We start from the raw sequence: 18,542 nt of genomic DNA, 5'->3' as shown, positions 1-18,542 counted from the left end.
ATAAAACGAGTGGCCAACGGCAAGCTGAAGAAGCCAACCATTGGCGTCACAGTTCGTCTGGATCGAACCGGATCGATCCGTCCGTTCGGCTCCACGATCGGAAGTGGTACCATTTCTCCGGTGACGTTACCAAATACAACCCCTCTTTTTGCGCTCGGCTTTATTAAACGTAAACGTTGTGTCCGAACGGCCCCAGACGCTGAATGCCACCGCCGGGTAATAGCAGACGCGTCCTCAGACACAACCGAAGCTGGTGAAAGAAACGCCAATTCATTTACTTTCGCGATCGCTCATCTCTTTCGGCATCGGCCCCTCGGCCAGATGAAGTAAGATCGAAAGTGAACGTTGCGTCTGCGAAAGTGTGCGTTGAGGCTTTCGTTTCAACCGAGAGGGGTGGGTGCTGCCCCGGTGGGGTGTAAAATGTGGCTTTGCACCACCGTTGGCTGCTACCACAAACGCAGAGTGTTTGGCAAATGGGGCGCTCTATGCAAATCGCCATCCACGGCATTTCATCCGAATGACCTTTTTAGGTACCATCCACCGTGCAACGGTGGTCGATTCTACTCTGGCCAAGAAGGGTGTTAATGGACAGCATTGGTCTGTGCTTTTGTGATTTTTTCGTAAAACGTTTAATGGCTGTCTTTTCGATCGGCAAATCCTTCGGGTGGTGGCGAAAGAAAGTGGCCAAAGTGCCGAAATGTGGGCCGTAAATATGCCGCCATAAATTGGTTGCTTACATAAACCAACCGTGGCGGTCCGTTGTAGGGGTTTTAATAAGACAAAAAAAAACATTTCACTTCCTCCGGTTAGCCCAAAAACCGAAAGCTGCCAGCCAGGAAGACAGTGAGCGGATAAATTAAAAGAAAATAAAATGAATTTCAATTGTGAGCGATGATAATTTAAGCGACCGACGGCAGCCCTGCTGGTCGCCACTGCCCTGCCGGTTGGTCCGTCGGAACCACCAACGACCCCGAAGGCGACCCCACGCTCTCTACCGGCGCGAGAGCGAAAGAAGAAGCGGCCCCAAACCCACCCACCGACATAACCAGGAACTGGCGGGAGGCCAATGCAGCCCGTTTATTGAAAACGAAAGTTTCTCATCCCGAGAAACGAAAGCTCCACTTCTGATCGCTACTTCCTGTGGCGATGGCACGGGGGGAAGTACTTTCAGTTTCTGGCCGGTCCGGGTGTGGAGATGATCTGCGAAGGGAGGATACCGATTGGTGCCACAGCACACGAGGTGATGAGATCGGTCCTTGAAACTTTCTCCGCCAACGCGCGCACACGCCAAGGTATGGCCTCCAGAGGGCTCCCGCTTGAAAGCTGATGCCGCTGTTCAATAAACGGTCACGAGCAGCGCCCTACAGCATAGCGATGGATTGTCTGTGTGCCGGTGTGTCTGGGTTTAAACAAAAGTTTTAAGCGAGCACGACACTCGCCACAGCACCAGCGTGCCGAAGCGTGGCCGAAGTTCTGCGCGGCGCTTGGCCCTAACGATGCACGCCTGCCGAAGGTTGTCGGGGCGATGGCGAAATGTGCACGCAAATTTGCGTCAACCTACCAGGCCAGGCCGCAACTGCTGATTATGAGTTTGGTGAGATTTCACCATTCAGCGCATCCGTTAGAGGTGCACCGAAAACCGGTGGCGCAGACGGCACTTAACCCTGACATTATGCGAGCGATAGTGGGACGCCTTCACGTTGCGAAAGCCCCCGCGGGTCCCGTGAGCTACTCCTCTTTAATTAACCCGAAGCACCCCATCGCTCATGACAAGCATCGATAAGGTAGCCCGGCGTGTTGGTTTGCTAATAGCTTCTTGAGAACGACGACCGCGTTTGGGCAACAAGATGAGCGGACTAAATGAAGCCGTGAAATCGCCACTCGCAATTCTTTCCCAGCCTCCGAGGCAACGGAGCACAACAACCCCAACCGATGACAGTATCGTCATCGATCGCCGTGATCGTCCGGCCGGGCGCCAATTAGGCCGCTCGGCGAGCCTGGGAATGTTGGAGCCGTGGCGGAAGTTGCGGGAGCCAGCGAGCTAACAATTGCGTGTTTGGGGCGCACGTGGAGGGCAGCAGATCGCACGATATAAAATATTCAAATACGTCTAAGGCGCAGGCGTTTTACAGGCCCCCGTGGCAGCGTGGCAACTTCCTACAATCACCTCTCGAGCCGAGTGAATCTCCTCCGGGGAAGCCATTGAACCGAACCGACTTTGTCTCGTGGCCCAACTCCAGTCAAATTCATCGAAGGCGTTCGTTGGGTAATGGCGAGAAACCTAATTGCGTGGAAAGTGATAAAACCTGAAGCGGATCCCAGGAAGTGGCTAACAATGATACAGACCTGATCGAGATAACGGTGGCCTTCGGGTGAAGTCGTCATAAATCGGGTTTGCCACCCGGTGAGGATCGTTCGATGAACTCGTCGCGTGTTGCTGAAACGATACGAATTTCATCCCCGTTCTCGAATGTGTTGGTGCTCTTTTAACGATCCCATTAATTAGCTAATGGGCTCGATGCAATCTAACGGTTCGTTCAACATACTTGTGATGTAAAGCGGGCTAAGTAGCAGCGCCACGTAAGAAAAGTCTCGGCCATTGGGTGGTTATGCTGCTGCTTCGTGTCTGAATTTGCTTCGGGTGCGCGCTTCCTCCTCGCGCGCCAACATATTATTTCACCACCAGCGTCGCTACGTGAGGAATTTACGGTGGGGCTGTGGGTGAGAGTGAATCGCAACGGCTCGTTACCCCGATCCGACCTACTGCTCCAGAAAAACCGATGTCATCAAATTGTCGCACGCGGTGGCCCGAAAAAGGGACGACACACCGGGCCTTGCGTGACACGATCGCATGATTAATGCTTTGCGCCAGTGTTCTCACCCTTGACGGATGGCACTCGAAAGGGCACTCTCGGCAAGCACTATTCAAGAGCGACGTCGGTCCGTCGGTGACGTTCGTCCTCCTCGCGATCGTATGCACCACGAACCGCCGGGCAATTGAGCCGACAATTGAAGACATTAATGATCGATTCCTTTCCACCGCTGGCTGGCTGGATGGGGTATATCTTGCGATCGGCACAACTATCTGGGACCACGACCGACAGCAAACACAGTTCCGCTCGTCCACCCGGCGATAGGAATGCCAACTGAATTCGTAAAACGAGGACAACTACTCAGGGGAGGCCGATGATGGTGATGATGCTGCTGATGGTGACGGTAAAAAATAGTTTCATCATTGAGTTGGCACCCCTCCAATACGGAGTTTGGCGTTCGGTTTTTGATGGCGATGTGAATTCGATCAATCGATCCCTTCGGAGTGAGTGGATGCTTTTATTTAAATGAGTTTCTGTGTCGATCGCCGATCTGCGGCTCACAATACGCTAAGGCTGCAGCCGAAACCAACCAAGGACCCTCGCCAGCTACATTTTCATCAAAAAAGCTTTCTCGGTACACTTTGTTAATTACCCTCCTGTCCCCGCGAACTCCGCAACGTTCTGGCCGAACCGAAAGGTCATGAGACAATGTTTTTCTTGCAATCCGTTTGGTGATTATTGTCAGAGCGCTGCCACCGATCATCGGCAGAATGGCTTCCAGGTATTTGGCAATGAACTTTGGGGCCATCCCAGAACTTGAGCTCGCGTGTGAACGGTGATCTACCCACCAGAGTTGCGGTTTGCACTGCCAACAGCGCGTGGCGTGAAGTGATGAGCAAACACAGAACACGGCGTAAGAGCAAACAGCAGCATAACGAACCCCCAGTCCTTCCGATGGGTCCGTTTTCATCGATGCTCAAACAAGAGCTCGGCCGACCAAAAAACAAAATCCCCTATCACGTTTGAATGAAATCGCGCCAATTGTTCCATTGTAAAATGTTCGCAGCGTCCAAAAAAGGAGGTTCGTCGCTTGAAACCCGCGAGCCGCGGCGCAGTCTTTTGTTTGTTTATTTTTAATACGACGCTGATTAATGTCACCCCTTTAATCGGTAAATCATTCGCGCGGACAATGTAACGATACACCCCGCCTCCCCCCGGGGGGGGCAACGAGATATGATGATTTAATCAAACCGTCGGAACCGTGCCATCGCAGCCCGTAGATCTTCCCCGCTGATGGTGGCGGCCGGCGGTGGTAAAAACAAAACGGCAAACACCTTCTGCCAAGAATGTGGCGAATTAGCATTCCGCACCAGCGCACCTGTGTGTGGGGACGAAAGTGGGCAGAAGCCGGTCAGGGTCTACTGAACCACGACCACGGCACGGTGGACGATTTACGATGCGCGGTGGCGTCCGCACGGCAATCAGTGTCCCTTCGGTGGCAGCAGATGACTCTATCGACCAGCCAGCGGCAGCGCTGTAAATGGCGGTGTGTTAGATAATTGTAGTCCTCCGGCCTCCGGCGTGCCTCTTTCTGTGGCACGATCGACCACTGGTCTGGCTATGAGAATTGATAGTCTCATAACCCGCCGGGCTCGATCGCACTGAAACAGGAGCTGCTGGGATGGGCTGGAGACTTACTTTCACTTTTTACCCCCTTCACCGTTCGACCGGTCAACGGTGGCGGCCACATTCTTGTCAACTGCACGCTATCCTTAGGCTGATTATTACCCTGCTGCACCTAACGACGGCGTCGGAGTCACACCCGGCTGGTCGTTCTGGGCGAAGAAAAAGGACGATGATTACGTGCCAAACGTCCGAACGTGGCGAAGGTCACAGGTGATTGTTGGCCGACGGCGTCTGGACGTGCGCTGCAGATTGAAGTGCTTTCGGGTTTCGGCCACAGGTGCACCTAGACACCGAGAGCCACCCCGGGTATACCTAGACGATCGGGGATTTTTGCTACGTCCATTCTGGCGAACCGGCGAAAACCGGTGCGTACCCGGAGCCGTAACACAATTATCACGCCAATCTTCGTCGCGATCGTTTGCGCCGACTAATTTGCGAACCATCTTCCACGATGACGAAAGAAGTTGTTTTCGACCAAAGCTAAAAGAATGTTTCGGAAGGCACCCCCCGCGGGGTTCATCATATCTGCCCGGTCATCGGCCAGCGCACGAAAACACTTCAACACACTCCGCGGAAGGTCTGCGCTGGGTAGCGTGAGATCACACAGCACCTGAAAATGGGCCCCGTTGGCCACCACATACCGACGGTAACTAGTTTGCAACACGAAAAAAAAGGGATCGAGTTGAGACAACCGGAGATCCGGGTCCTGTTCGGATTGTTTACCATCGGAGAGGTTCTTGTTGGAACTCGTGATCTTGGGTTTTTCCGGATCCGGAGGATGTTGCACGATAATATGGTATCGTCATTCCCAAAACCCCGGACGGATCTGGAAGAAAACATCCTGCTAATTAGCATCGCTTAGCTCGCAGATCGGAGATTCCCACCCAGGCCGATCAAGGAGCCTGCAATCGTTGAGATTGAAATGGTGATGTTATTTGTTCACTGATCTGAAAGGACCCGCTCAAATCAGAGAAAAGGCAGAGAGATTGAGCTAAGCCGGTAAGCAATCCGAATGGGAGTTCCTTCCGTTGGAGGTAATCCCGCTCGGTGACCGCATTTTCGTCCCGAAGGTCGTAGCGATCGTGCTGTTAATTGGACTGTAAGCCCTCCGGTTCCGGACGACAAAGACACAGACCTCGTGGATTACGTGACGCGACGCCCATCCGGTTACTCAATAGCGAGACACGGTGATCAACGCCGTGATGGGAAGATGAAGAAGATCGGGCGCACCAGTTCCGGTTGACGGATCCCTGCCACCCTGCCATAACCCCCGACCAACTGGCCCACGGGCTAAGAAAGTGTGTTAATTCGTGCCGTGGACAATTTGAGCCCCATTTGGGTGCGGCGGTAGCAACTGGAACGTACTCCTCGATCTCGCTCCGGTTCCTCCTTTCGCCTTCGCCTTCACTGTGCTTACTCCACGCACGATTGATCGCGAATCGCCCGGGCCGGAGCCGAAGCTGGGGCCGGGGCGGCCGTGATAATTGCTTACCGGCGGTCTCGTCGTAGTAGTAGGCCTTACGTGCGCCCCTTACGAGTGCGCCTTACGAGCGAAAGTGAAATCAAAACATAACCTAATTTCGTTTCTGCCCAGTTCGTCCCGTCCCAGTGGCGTAAGTGGCGGACGCCTGACCGACCAGCCGCCCGCCCGCCCCTGCGCATCCCGATCGCTGTGGAATATATTTATAAGAAAAGCAGTGGCCATCTCCTGCAAGCCGTTGCTCCACAACCCAGGCGCAGGCGGATGGAATTCGCAAACACGCGCATTTACGTAACGGCATTTCGCCCGTTCCGATGGCCTTCGGCTTCCTCCACCGGCGGGTTATGGACATCGGGTCCCCCTCGGCGCATTTGAAATTCGTCGGTTGATTAGCGAACGATAGTCCCCGGCGATTTATTCAAAGCCATTTTTCCCGTCTGGCTCCGGCTGCGTGGAGTCACGGAAAGGTCACAGAACAGCTTGGAACCCCCACCCTTTGCAGATGGTGTGCAGGAAGTCTGGCACCAGACGGTGGCCGCGATCAGGATGCACTGATACCTGAGCTGAGCTGAACGGGAAGGAGACCTTGAAACGGAATGGAGGTCTTCTGTGCTGCTCATTGTCATCAACCATCATTGAGCTGGAATTAAGATTAATGTACAGAGATCAGGTCTCCGCAACTCGATCAAGGATTGATTTTTACTATAAAAATAGTACTGCAAGTGATCGATCGCTGAAAAATCCTGCACAAGTTTGTAGAGCTGGCGAATGGCTTATAAATTATATTTACGTAATCGGAACTATGTGGAAGTTTATAGTCAGTTAAAAGCAACGGGCTACACTAAAAAGGCAATCGCCTGAGGGTCTGTTGATAGTGCGTCCACTGAATTGTCAATAGCATAATTAAACACTTGATAAAGGTAAAGAACGATTAAAATATTACAAACAGTTAGAAATAGAAGACATAAAATCAATAACGAAAACATCTACTCATGCTCATTTAACGCCAGGTGATCAACCGATAACCTTCCGCAACATTGTTAGGTCCTTGGCGGCAGCTTGTGAATCTGCCCGGATCACTTTCCAGGCTTAATAAATTCCGGTTCCGGATTGATGCAAAGCGGTTGCAATCAATTGGCGAGCGACTCGCGAAAGCAATCCACGAGGCTGATGGCCATCATATCCTTCCCAGAATCGACCACCGGCCACTCTGGTTTTGGAAACTGGTTTTCCGCTCGCGCCAGAGAAATTACATTCCAACCGCAGGAAACTTTGCCCTCGTCCCTCGGTGGACCACGGAGACCTAAACACTTTCGCCTCAGCTATGCTAAGGCGGGGCCTTTTGGGGCCCAACCAAAGGGAACCCAAAGGGTCCACGTGCATAATTAAGCCGAAAGAATGGGTGCCATTTCGTGCGTTATTAGCATGTTGTGTCTAAACCGGATTCCTGAGTTCTAGCGCCATATCGCACCCATAAGCGACATTCCGATCGGTGGCGATGGTCTTCATGCGTAAATCAGGCGCCATGCTCGGATCCTTGCTGGAATTAATTATTCAAAAAAAGATTACCGGCCCTGATCGGATGCGAGTAGCGGAGGGTGGCCGGTAGGACCGGTTGTCGGAACCAGATCCACCACCGTTCTGACCTTCGTTTCGCCTCTTGCAGACCACTGCTGGCGCCTCGGTTGCTGGTGACGACCTGGGGCCTCCTTTTGCTGCTCCATTCCAGTGGCGGGGCCGATCTGAAGGCACGTGCCCGTGCGGCGCTGCTGCTCGAGCGGCCCGGCGGACCAGCCAACTGTCAACCGGAGCAACCGCGGCCATGCCCCCCGAGCAAGTTCCGGTCGGCGTCGGGCGAGTGTAACAACATCAACCACCGGCACTGGGGTGCCCGAGGGGATCCGCTCATCCGGCTGCTTCAACCGGCGTACGCCGACGGACGGGTGAAGCCTCGCACGTCGACCGGCTCGCATGCCCTTCCGTCGCCGGATGCTGTCGTCTCGCACCTGCAACGGTCCGCCGACGATAAGGCAACCCATCCGCACGTCACGGCCATGCTGCCGGCCTGGGGCCAACTGCTGGCGAACGACCTGGTGCAAATCCTGTCACCGAACGCGCGGTACCGTTGCTGCCACAACGCGACCCAAGAGGCCGACCCGGTGAAGGACGAGTTGGCACAGTGCTACGTGCGGCCCGGGGACGAATGCCGCGAGTACAAGCGTTCGATTCCGTCGCACGAGCCGACCAGCTGTGACTTTGAGTACCGGAACCAGATGAACGCGGCCTCCGGTTTCCTGGACGGATCGGGGCTGTACGGCACGACGGAGAAGGAGATCCACGCGCTGCGCTCGTTCCTGAACGGCAAGGTCGATACGGGCGCGTGCTTGCGGTGCCAGGAGCCGGGAGCGATCGGAGCCCTGCACACGGTCCTGCTCAAGGAACACAACCGCGTGGCGGAGCGGCTAGCTCGGCTCAACGCGGAGTGGAGCGACACGACGCTGTTCTACGAGACGCGCCGCATCGTGATGGCGCAGATCCAGCACATCACCTTCAACGAGTTCCTGCCGGTCGTGCTCGGCAGCCAGATCACCGAGAACGACGATCTGCGGCTGGAGAGCGGCCGCCACTACACCGGCTACTCGAGCGCCAACCGGGCGGGCATGTTCAACGAGGTGGCCGTCGGAGCGCTGCCCGCGTTCCTCACGATGCTACCGCCCGATATGTACAACGAGAGCATGTCGACCGAGATGCTGCTGTCCAGTGCGGCCATGCAGCAGACGTTCGTCCCGGAACACGCCGGCTTCAACAACGACTGGACGCCGATCTCGCTCGCCGTACAGCGAGGCCGTGACCATGGTGTCCCGGCGTACTACAAGGCCATCAACCTGTGCGAGGCCCGCTTCGGGAAGCCGTTCGGCACCAAGCTAAGCTTCGACGACATGGCGTACTTTGGGCTGAGCCGCGCAAAACGCTCGGTCCTTGAGACCCTATACCAGTAAGTGGGCCCGCTTCAGGGGTTTGTGGCCATCCCTTTATTGTGCTTCCTTTCTTCCCTTCAGAGAGCCGGAAGACATTGATCTGCTGATCGGGGGGCTGATGGAAACGCCGGCCCTCGGAACCGTGTTCGGACCCACGCTCACCTGCCTGCTGGCCATCCAGTTCGCCAGCATGCGCAACAGCGATCGGTTCTGGTACGAGAACGATCTACCCCCGTCGTCGCTGACCCTCGACCAACTGCAGGCCATCCGACGGGTGACGCTGTCCGGGTTGCTGTGTCAAACGCACGACATCCAGCGGGCCCAACCGAAGGCCTTCATCCGCGAGGACCCGTACCTGAACGCGCGGCTGAACTGCGAGCAGCTGGCCGGGTTGGACGTGGCGGCCTGGCACTCCTCGGAGCAGCCGGATCTGGTGGAGGAGTACATGCAGGACGAGCAACCGACCCCGGCCGAGTTCGAGGAGCTCAACATGGACCTGATTGCCCAGGCCCTCAACAAGGCCAAGTCCAAGCTGAACGTACGCAAGCAACACGAGTACGAGGCGTGGATTAAGCGTAAGTATTCGAATGATTTCTGGGTCTGCATGGCGGTCCTGAACGGCCCTTTTCCACCGCAGAGGGAGGTGTCGACGCCAAGTCTCCGGACGGTACGGCCGCTTCCTTCAGCAAGGCGAACCGGAACGCGCTGATCATCGCCAACACGTCGCTCTTCTACGAGCTCGCCACGAACGAGATCGTCAGCTCGCTGCACACGTAAGTGTTCTTCCTCCTCGTGTCCTGCCCGGTCCCAAGCAGTGCTTTCCTCCCTCTTCCGCAGTCTTCGGCGGCGCAAGCGGCAGGTGTTTGACAACAATCTCGGTGGGTTCGCGAGTGACGACTTCAGCAACGCCCTGCAGAGCGTCGACGTGAATCAGTTCATTACGGGGTCGATCTCGCCGATCAATCTGGAGCCGCAGTGCGAAAACCTGGAGGCGGCCTGCGACACGGACACCCCGTTCCGCACGCTGACGGCCCACTGCAACAACCTGCGCAATCCGGAACTCGGCCAATCGCTGACCACGTTTGCCCGGCTGCTGCCCCCGGTTTACGACGATGGCATCTCGTCGCCGCGGACCATCTCCGTCACCGGTACGGCCCTGCCCAATCCGCGCACCGTGTCCTCGCTCATCCACCCGGACATCTCGAACCTGCACACGCGCTACTCGCTGATGGTGATGCAGTACGCCCAGTTCCTCGACCACGATCTCACGATGACACCGATCCACAAGGGTTTCCAGGAGTCGATCCCGAGCTGCCGATCGTGCGACTCGCCGCGCACCGTGCACCCGGAGTGCAATCCGTTCCCGGTGCCGCCGCGGGACCACTACTACCCGGAGGTGAACGTCACGAGCGGCGAGCGGCTGTGCTTCCCGTTCATGCGCTCGCTCCCCGGTCAGCAGACGCTGGGGCCGCGTGAGCAGATCAACCAGAACACGGCCTTCCTGGACGCGTCGCAGGTGTACGGCGAGAACGGGTGCATCGGGAAGAAGCTGCGCGGGTTCTCGGGCCGGCTCAATTCAACGATCCACCCGGTCCAGGGCAAGGAGCTGCTGCCCCTGTCGCCGGTCCACCCGGAGTGCAAATCACCGAGCGGGTACTGCTTCATCGCCGGAGACGGCCGGGCCTCGGAGCAACCGGGGCTGACGGCGATCCACACGACGTTCATGCGCGATCACAACCGGATCGTCGAGGGCCTGCGAGGTGTTAACCCGCACTGGAGCGGTGATCAGTTGTACGAGCATGCGCGGCGCATCGTGATCGCCCAGAACCAGCACATCACCTACAACGAGTTCCTGCCGCGCATCCTCAGCTGGAACGCGGTCAATCTGTACGGGCTGAAGCTGCTGCCGCAGGGTTACTACAAGGAGTACAACCCCACCTGCAACCCGTCGATCGTGACGGAGTTTGCGGCGGCCGCGTTCCGCATTGGCCACTCGCTCCTGCGGCCCCACATCCCGCGGCTCAGCATACAGCACCAACCGATCGATCCGCCGCTGCTGCTGCGGGACGGTTTCTTCCGCACCGACCAGTTCCTGCAGCACGGCCTGGTGGACGAGATTCTGCGCGGGCTCGTGGCCACACCGATGGAAACGCTCGATCAGTTCATCACCGGCGAGGTGACGAACCATCTGTTTGAGGACCGTCGCATTCCTTTCTCCGGCATCGATCTGGTGGCGCTGAACGTGCAGCGGGCCCGTGACCACGGCATCCCGTCGTACAACAACTACCGCGCCCTGTGCAACCTGAAGCGGGCGCAAACGTGGGAAGATCTGGGCCGCGAAATCCCACCGGAAGTGATTGCCCGGTTGCGCCGCATCTACGCACACGTCGACGACATCGATCTGTTCCCGGGCGGAATGTCCGAGCGGCCACTGCAGGGCGGCCTGGTGGGGCCTACCTTCGCCTGCATTATTGCGATCCAGTTCCGGCAGCTACGCAAATGCGACCGTTTCTGGTAAGAGAACGATCCTGGTGATCGCGACGCATCGCTAACGAGTTCCCGTCCGTTCGATAGGTACGAGAACGAAGATCCGGTGGTTAAGTTCACCGAGGCGCAGCTGGCGGAGATTCGCAAGACGACACTGGCGAAGATCATCTGCGAAAATCTGGACATTGGAGGCGACATGCAGCGGGCGGCCTTCGACCTACCGAGCAACTTCCTGTAAGTGCGCCGGCGAAAGCCGTTCCGGGGGTTTGGGTGCGATGCTGACGGTATCTCTGTCCCCTTTTGTTTAGCAACCCACGGGTACCGTGTAGCTCGATGGCACAGATGGATCTCAGCGCCTGGAGGGAGAACGTGTTACAGGGTTGCCAGATCGGTGGCAAGAACGTGAACGTCGGTGACTCTGCGTTCCCGTCGCCGTGCACCAGTTGCGTCTGCACGAACGAGGGGGTAAGTCAGAAACCGGCAATCCGATTTGGCAGCGCGCCCTAACCTCAAACCGTTTGTCACGCTACAGCCTCAGTGTGCCTCGCTGCGCATCACCGACTGTGCGCAGCTGGCCCGCGAGTGGCCCCGTGACGTGATCCTCCGGGACGACGTGTGCAGTGCCCAGTGCGGTCTGGTACTGCAGAACGGCAACCCTCAGGCACGCAATGTTCCGATCAGCCTGCGGCCACCTCCTCAGCGGATCGCACGATCGCGCGTCGTGCAGCAGCAGCAGCAGGCGTCTCCATTCAGCTTCCAGGGCTTCCAGTTCCCCGATCTGTCACAGTTTATCGGCTAAGCGGGAGCGCGTGATCCCCGACGAGAATCACCTAGCATGTAGAGATGTACATATTGAGCGGCCATAATTAATATTTTCAGCCCCCGTTACGTTAGCGCAGCCAGCAAACTGATAGCTCTCGCGTCCTACCCCAGAACTGCCTCACGCACGGGCGCGCGTATAGTGCCGTCGATTGGAGACGCTGAACGCTGAGAATGTTTATTATCTATTTGTATCTTATCACTATTCACCACGTCGCAACCTTCTTAAGTTATGATCTGTCGTGTCGTTTCGCCACAAACTGCTGCCGGCCGTGTGCAGGAGCCGGCGCTTCTGGAACTAGCCCTAGGCTGAAAACTCCTCCTGCACATCGCTGGTCCGCGTGCGCGCAAGTATCTTATCGGCTTAGGTTTTAAGCGGAACATACCACTGAGCGGAGAGACTAAAATGGACAAGAATGTAGTAGCCGGAGACAACCGGTAGTGGTAGCGATCCAAGTGCTGTATTCCCGTCGCGTCGCATCCCGTAGTGTTATTAGTGCGCGAACTAAGGTTAGAGCGTGTTTGATTGATGTAGCGTCTAATGGAGAGTAATAAAATTTTCTGAACAAATCTGAACGTCTAGTCTAGGAAAGGAAACGCGACAAGAAGTGAACCACTTCTCGTGCATCCTCTTGTCCCAGGCAGCGCGCTAGCCAGTCAACCACCGGACCACTGATTACGAAGCCGCTGACCGGTTGGAACGTGAATATATAGGCCAGCAAACATTTGGCCAGACGCAGCTCGGGTCCAAACATTTGCATTGTCGTTCCCAGCAGGCGGAAGAAATGAATTACCGCCTTGGCGAACGATATGAAACCGTGTCTGTTCGAACGAAACGTTTGGTTTAAATTCGGTCTTTGCAATAAACATCCGCCATACTTACGATTGACTCTCGATGGCAAATGCTTCCGATGGCTTTTCGTTGAGATCCTGGAGGACCGTTGTCGAGCAGCAGCGGAAACAGAAAAGGAGCACGAAAATGCAAGCCGCTCCCATCATTGCGGAACACAAATATCAAGGCACAATCCAAGGCGGCGGCGACAACTGATAAACTGCCTTTCCTTCAGAGCGACATCTTCTCCGTATTCTGTCAAATGGAATTCCATGAAATGAGGATGAAAAAGGGAAAGAGGAACGGAAAAGGATAACAAGGGTTCGTCTGTCGTTGTATCGTCTAGCTATTCCCGTGAATACGCACACCGCCACCGCTCAACATTCCTCAGCCGAAACGTGGAAATTGAATCTGTTGATCAAACTTTTTGTATTTAATTTATATTTTTAATTAGCGCTGCTTATTTATAACTGAGGCAGAAACACTTCTCCACTTTGCCAAAGATTCAACCTTATCGACGAAATGTGTTCTAGAAAACAACGGAACCGCTTCTGTTTGGTTCGACTTGCGAATCACTTTTTGACGAAGAAACTCGTTATAGATCCTTGCTTCGTTTTCGGTGTCGGAGGAGTTTCCTTCGTTTCCGGTGGCACAGCCTGCGCGTTACTATTTGGCGTTTCTTTGCCGTTGACGGTAAGTTTGCCCGCTTCGTCCATCGCCGGAGGACATTCATCATCCGAAACCATTTCGAACTCCTTGACCGTAACTGTGAAAAAATAGGGACACCAGCAAGTCGTAATGGAATGTAGCAAATCAGAACTCAGATCCTTACCCATGTATCCGTCTTCCCCCTGGTAGGTTCTTACGACCGGTTTCTTAACCTTTGCCCGTGTGCGGTTCGCACTGTTGGAATCATTCTCCGTGGGCTTTTCCGGTGAAACCGACTTTTGCTGCGTTTGCTCCTCCTGCACTTCCATCGGTTGTTCGTCCGTAAGGTCTTCGAACTCCACTAATCGTTCCTTCCGCTGTTCCGCACCACCGCCCGTTTCCTCGTCGTCGCTGGACGAATCGCACAGTTCATAGATTCGGGACTTCTTCGACGGATTCGTTTGCTTCTTACGCTGTAGCGCCGGTTTACTCGCGCGCTTCTTTTTCGCAACACGCTTTTCCTCTTGCGGTGTGTTTGGAATCGCCTCATCGTCTTCCTCGTCGTCGTCGGGGATGGTTCGTTTCCGCGAATGTTCCTGCTTTTGTTCGGGCACCGAGTCTCCGTTAACCGTGGTTGGTTTCGTGTAAGGTGCTTCCGATTCTTGTTTGACCGGTGCATCGACAGCCGGTTTCGGTGCAGCCGCTTGAACTGGTTTAGCAGCGAAAAACGACGAAATGGCGCCCTTTCCCGTCGCCGGCTTTCTGGTTTGGTCCTTCTTGGGAGATGGCTTCTTGGGGGATGTTTTCGTTGCCGATGGGGGGCTCGTTTTCGGTTCCGCTTTAATCGCCACGGATGGGGGTGAGCTTTTTGTTTCCTTCACTTCGGCCACTTTCGGTGTGACCTTGGCGAACAGATTTCTCGCTGGTTTCTTGCCTTGTTTGATCGAAACAGCCGGTTGCGTTGGGAGCGAGGCGGGTGGAGGTCGTTGATCTACCTGCCGTTTCTCTGGTTCGAGGCGCAATTTAATGACGGCAAACTCACGATCCGCCGTAATGTTCAGAGGTCTGACCTCCGAGTGAACTTCCACCGAGTATAGCGTCTTCGTGCAGCCAGGGTATTTTTGACTGATTTTTGCGTACTTCTCTCCGTTGGCAAGCTAAACGGTTTGGCGTGGATATTGTAGTTAGTATCATCCTATTTACGCCGCGCAGAAGGGCAGCGACGAGGTTGTACTTACGGTCATAAACACATTGCCGTTCCGATCGACGCCGCGAAGAATATATTCTAGCGATAGTTTACTTTTTCCACTCTGTGCATCGATCCATCGCTGCAAAATCTCCACCGACTGTCGGCAATCGATGTGCCAGGTATTGCTAATCTGCCTAACGGTCACCTGCAATACGATCGAAAGAAAGCCAACCGTTTCAAATTTTGTTTTACTCTGCGGCCTGGCTCAACACTGGATTTACCTTTTCATTGGCGTCGTAAACCAGTTGTGCTATCTCACGGTTGCACGTTTTCAATAATTCTGTGTCCATTTCGAAGGCAGCAAGCTGAGCAAGGAGCACTATCGGGCATAAAACAATGGCATACAATCGGTTTAAACTCTTTTTAAACTTTTTAGCTACAAGTCCTACGAAACTAGGCTACTCGATTTATTTTCAGCGGACGCAATGATTCTTCGCGCTATTTTTGACGTTAGCGACCTCGTACACGTCAACTGTCAAAGTTTGTTTACCGTTTGGTTCGGTAAAGAAAAAGATATTTAACGTATTTTTCGGCATGTTGTGAAACCGAATGGTTTTCTCCGTGAAATATAGTCATAATATCTACTTTTTAAGAGTTTTCTATCTGGTGCATCAACGTAAATCTGCATCGAATCGGCAGTGCTTTCGATGTTGACAGCCTGCCATAGTCTTTTTCTATTCAGAGACATCGCAACAAACAGCACGTGCATTGCGGTCGGTCCTTAGTTTGTTAAGGAGTTTCTCGTTTGGTCAAGAACGATTTCGCCATGTCCTCTTCCAAAATAACCGAAATTGTAACGCTCGATGCCCGGGCCAATAATCCGGTGATGGGTAAGTTGACCACCGTTAGTGTGATCTATTGGTACGTTGGGTTAATTTGCTGTTCCTTACTCGGTTGGATCTTGCAGTACACGGTCATGTACCGCAGCCAGCAAACGAATGCCGTGGGTTGCGCGCTATGGATATGGCAAAAAATGGAACCGGAATGGTTTTCGTAGGATGCAAGAACAACCTTTACCGTGGGTACGTGCAATCAGCCGCACAGCAGGCCGAACAGCAACAGCGGACCTTTGTAGCGCTACGCAATCGAACGACGGGCAAGACACGGATGGTGGAGGTTGAAAGTTGCCAGCTGAGCAACGTCTGCCATGACGAGCGCATGCAATCGAACCAATCCTTCGACCGAGAAAGCATCAAAAGACTGCTGGAAAAGTTCGACACCAAGGCGAGAAATCGTGTTCAACGTCGCATTCAGCGGGAGCAGGTTGACTTTAGCGTAATCGGGAACCGGCTGCAGGAAACGATGGACGAGCTGGCGGTGACCAATAACGAAAAGTTGCTGGTCTCCCCTCCTTCCGTGTTACAGGGTAACCAGCAACTCGTACAGAATGAGATCCGTTCGAAGGCGAATCCACATGCACGCTCGCTACGGGATCTCTACCGAGCGGAAGATCTGATCGGGGCAAGTGTTTTGCTCCGGATCGACGAAGCGGCACGTACCGTACTGCAGATTCCACCGGAGCAACTTACAATGGCCAACATGTACCTAGAGAACAAAGTAAAGGCGATCATGCAATCGAGTGAACCGTCGTCCGAAACGAACCTTCGGACGGTCAAGATTTGTTTGTTCATGGATGTTCTGGCTCGGTTGCTGGCCAACCGCAACCAACCCCGGGCAATGGAGCGCCGGCGAGTTCTAGTGTCTCCCTTGGCCCCGCTTCTGGTCGAGCCCATCCGGCAACAGTTTCTGCAGTTTCGCTGCGAGGCAGGTCAATCGCAGGGACGCGAACAAGTTACCAAGTACACGCAGGACAAAGCGCTTCTGTACTATTTGGCCTTGGCATTCGTCGTGGAAGGTACGGATATCGTGCCGGTTTCGGTGGTACACCGATCGCTCCAAGTGTCGAAGGAAGAGGTGATTACATTCGCTCGGGCGATCGGTGCGGTGTATAATGCTCGACAGGATGTATTCTCCAAAGCCCTGAATGTGTTGGAAAAGGACGAAGAAGACACATCAATGCTGTTGGGTATTTCTGATGGTAACATCGGTGGAAAGCGTCGCCGTGGCAAGCGAACCTATGGAAAACGCTGAAGAGATCGACTGGGTTTCCTTCAACAGAAAAGTGTTATTTACAAATTGGGGGTTTTTTTACTCCGCACTTTCTGTTCGACAATAAAAAAGATGTTCATTGGCCTTGCCTTATCACAAGAAATTGCAACTCTTTCAAGCGTCCCAAACTCAAATTTCCTCCTGCAAGTTAGCTGGATGATAGTAACTGATTCATTCAATGTGGTTGCTGTTCAAAATTCAAATACCGACTTCCACTCATGATATCAGCGACAGAATAGTTATGAATTTCAGTTTTAGTCATGGCTGGGTTGTTCGTAATTTGAACTACATCTTCAGACTTTCGTGTTTGGTAAAAACACTAGTTCCAACATCATTATTTCATACCATTTTCAGTTATTCTTCCGACGGACAAAAACGCCACGCGACTTCTTTAGCCGTGTTAATGTTTTGCGAGTTGTTTTGTTCGTGATCTGACAGCTGACAGTTCGTTTGATGCTTCTGTGGTTCATTCGTTCATGCGTAGTTTAGTTTGGAAGCAAGAAATTTTTGTTAGAACCGGCGAGAAGGATTAATTGCCCTTTTTTAACACTATTGCTGGTAAAAAGGATTGCCTGTGGTAAGTAAAACGGCTCGCTACCTATAACAAACGCGGTGCAATCCGTCTTCCACTCCGTTCACGGTAAGCTAATCAACGATTGCCTGGCGCATATAGCGTTCAGCGTTGTTTACAAGTGGAGATGAGATTTTCGGTGAAAAAAGTGTTGTGTATGGCGCGCAGTTCACCAATTTCTGCCTTTCCGGTTTCCAACAGACAGAACATTCGGGCATCTTGTGGATTGTTTTGAGCCTCCCGCAACCAAGAGCGGCATCCATTGGCGTCATGTCTCACACCATCCTTCTGGTGCAGCCGGGGCGAAACCCGGAAACAAGGACCTACAGCGACTACGAAAGCGTCAACGAGTGCCTGGAGGGAGTGTGCAAAATCTACGAAGAGCATCTGAAGCGCCACTATCCGAACACACCGACCATTACGTACGACATAAGCCAGTTATTCGATTTCGTTGACCAGCTCTTTGACCTAAGCTGTTTGGTGTACCAAAAATCAACCAACACATACGCGCCGTACAACAGGGAGTGGATCAAGGAGAAAATCTACGTCCTGCTGAGGCAAGCGGCCGGTAACACCGAATAACCAGGACCCGCGTCAGCACAAACGAACGGCGAGCAAACATGCGGACGAACAATGGATATCTCTTGCACTAAAGTAATGCATTAAAAGTTGCTCTGTTACACAGTTCGATAACACCTGAAAAGATTCAATGGATTTACCTGCGGCAGCATATGAAAGGCTGGAGTGGCACCTTAAGCGATGGAATGTAGAGCAAGGTGTCAATAACGAATTTCACGAATAAAACAGCATTTTTGTCATAAATGGTGTACGGATTCGTTTATTTTCACTCTTACCTAAAAACTTCTAACA

The 18,542-nt window shown here is 53.9% G+C and overlaps 4 protein-coding genes across 5 annotated transcripts; 3 read left to right on the top strand and 1 right to left on the bottom strand.

Annotated features, from left to right (window-relative positions):
* The first annotated feature begins 7,561 nt into the window (after window positions 1-7,561).
* On the top strand, window positions 7,562-12,758 carry LOC131208190 (uncharacterized). The gene is made up of 8 exons (XM_058200842.1): window positions 7,562-7,584; window positions 7,646-8,974; window positions 9,039-9,532; window positions 9,595-9,730; window positions 9,795-11,471; window positions 11,532-11,678; window positions 11,753-11,909; window positions 11,977-12,758. Exons 1-8 carry the CDS (start codon window positions 7,562-7,564, stop codon window positions 12,241-12,243), a joined length of 4,230 nt encoding a protein of 1,409 aa, XP_058056825.1. The 3' UTR covers window positions 12,244-12,758.
* Window positions 12,759-13,558: 800 nt separating this feature from the next.
* Window positions 13,559-15,348, bottom strand: LOC131210557 (nucleolar protein dao-5-like). Its single transcript, XM_058203820.1, has 4 exons — window positions 15,214-15,348; window positions 14,982-15,137; window positions 13,928-14,900; window positions 13,559-13,861 (listed from the first exon to the last, which is right to left on the bottom strand). Exons 1-4 carry the CDS (start codon window positions 15,280-15,282, stop codon window positions 13,668-13,670), a joined length of 1,392 nt encoding a protein of 463 aa, XP_058059803.1. The 5' UTR covers window positions 15,283-15,348; the 3' UTR covers window positions 13,559-13,667.
* Window positions 15,349-15,549: 201 nt separating this feature from the next.
* LOC131210157 (uncharacterized) lies at window positions 15,550-17,180 on the top strand. The gene is made up of 2 exons (XM_058203362.1): window positions 15,550-15,822; window positions 15,900-17,180. The coding sequence occupies exons 1-2, from the start codon at window positions 15,759-15,761 to the stop codon at window positions 17,081-17,083; spliced, it is 1,248 nt and encodes a 415-aa protein (XP_058059345.1). The 5' UTR covers window positions 15,550-15,758; the 3' UTR covers window positions 17,084-17,180.
* A 367-nt stretch (window positions 17,181-17,547) lies between these two features.
* LOC131209834 (enhancer of rudimentary homolog) lies at window positions 17,548-18,487 on the top strand. 2 transcript variants are annotated; one of them, XM_058202977.1, is made up of 2 exons: window positions 17,548-17,678; window positions 17,874-18,487. In XM_058202977.1, the coding sequence occupies exon 2, from the start codon at window positions 17,943-17,945 to the stop codon at window positions 18,252-18,254; it is 312 nt and encodes a 103-aa protein (XP_058058960.1). In that variant the 5' UTR covers window positions 17,548-17,678; window positions 17,874-17,942; the 3' UTR covers window positions 18,255-18,487. The 2 variants fall into 2 exon arrangements, with proteins under 2 accessions (XP_058058960.1, XP_058058961.1); XM_058202978.1 differs by having other exon boundaries at window positions 17,600-17,741.
* Window positions 18,488-18,542: the final 55 nt, after the last annotated feature.

Source organism: Anopheles bellator, chromosome 2, assembly GCF_943735745.2.
Source record: "Anopheles bellator chromosome 2, idAnoBellAS_SP24_06.2, whole genome shotgun sequence".
NCBI classification, from domain to species: Eukaryota; Metazoa; Arthropoda; class Insecta; order Diptera; family Culicidae; genus Anopheles; species Anopheles bellator.
The sequence above is the reverse complement of the archived record's forward strand: the minus strand, read 5'-3'. Positions and strand labels throughout refer to the sequence as shown.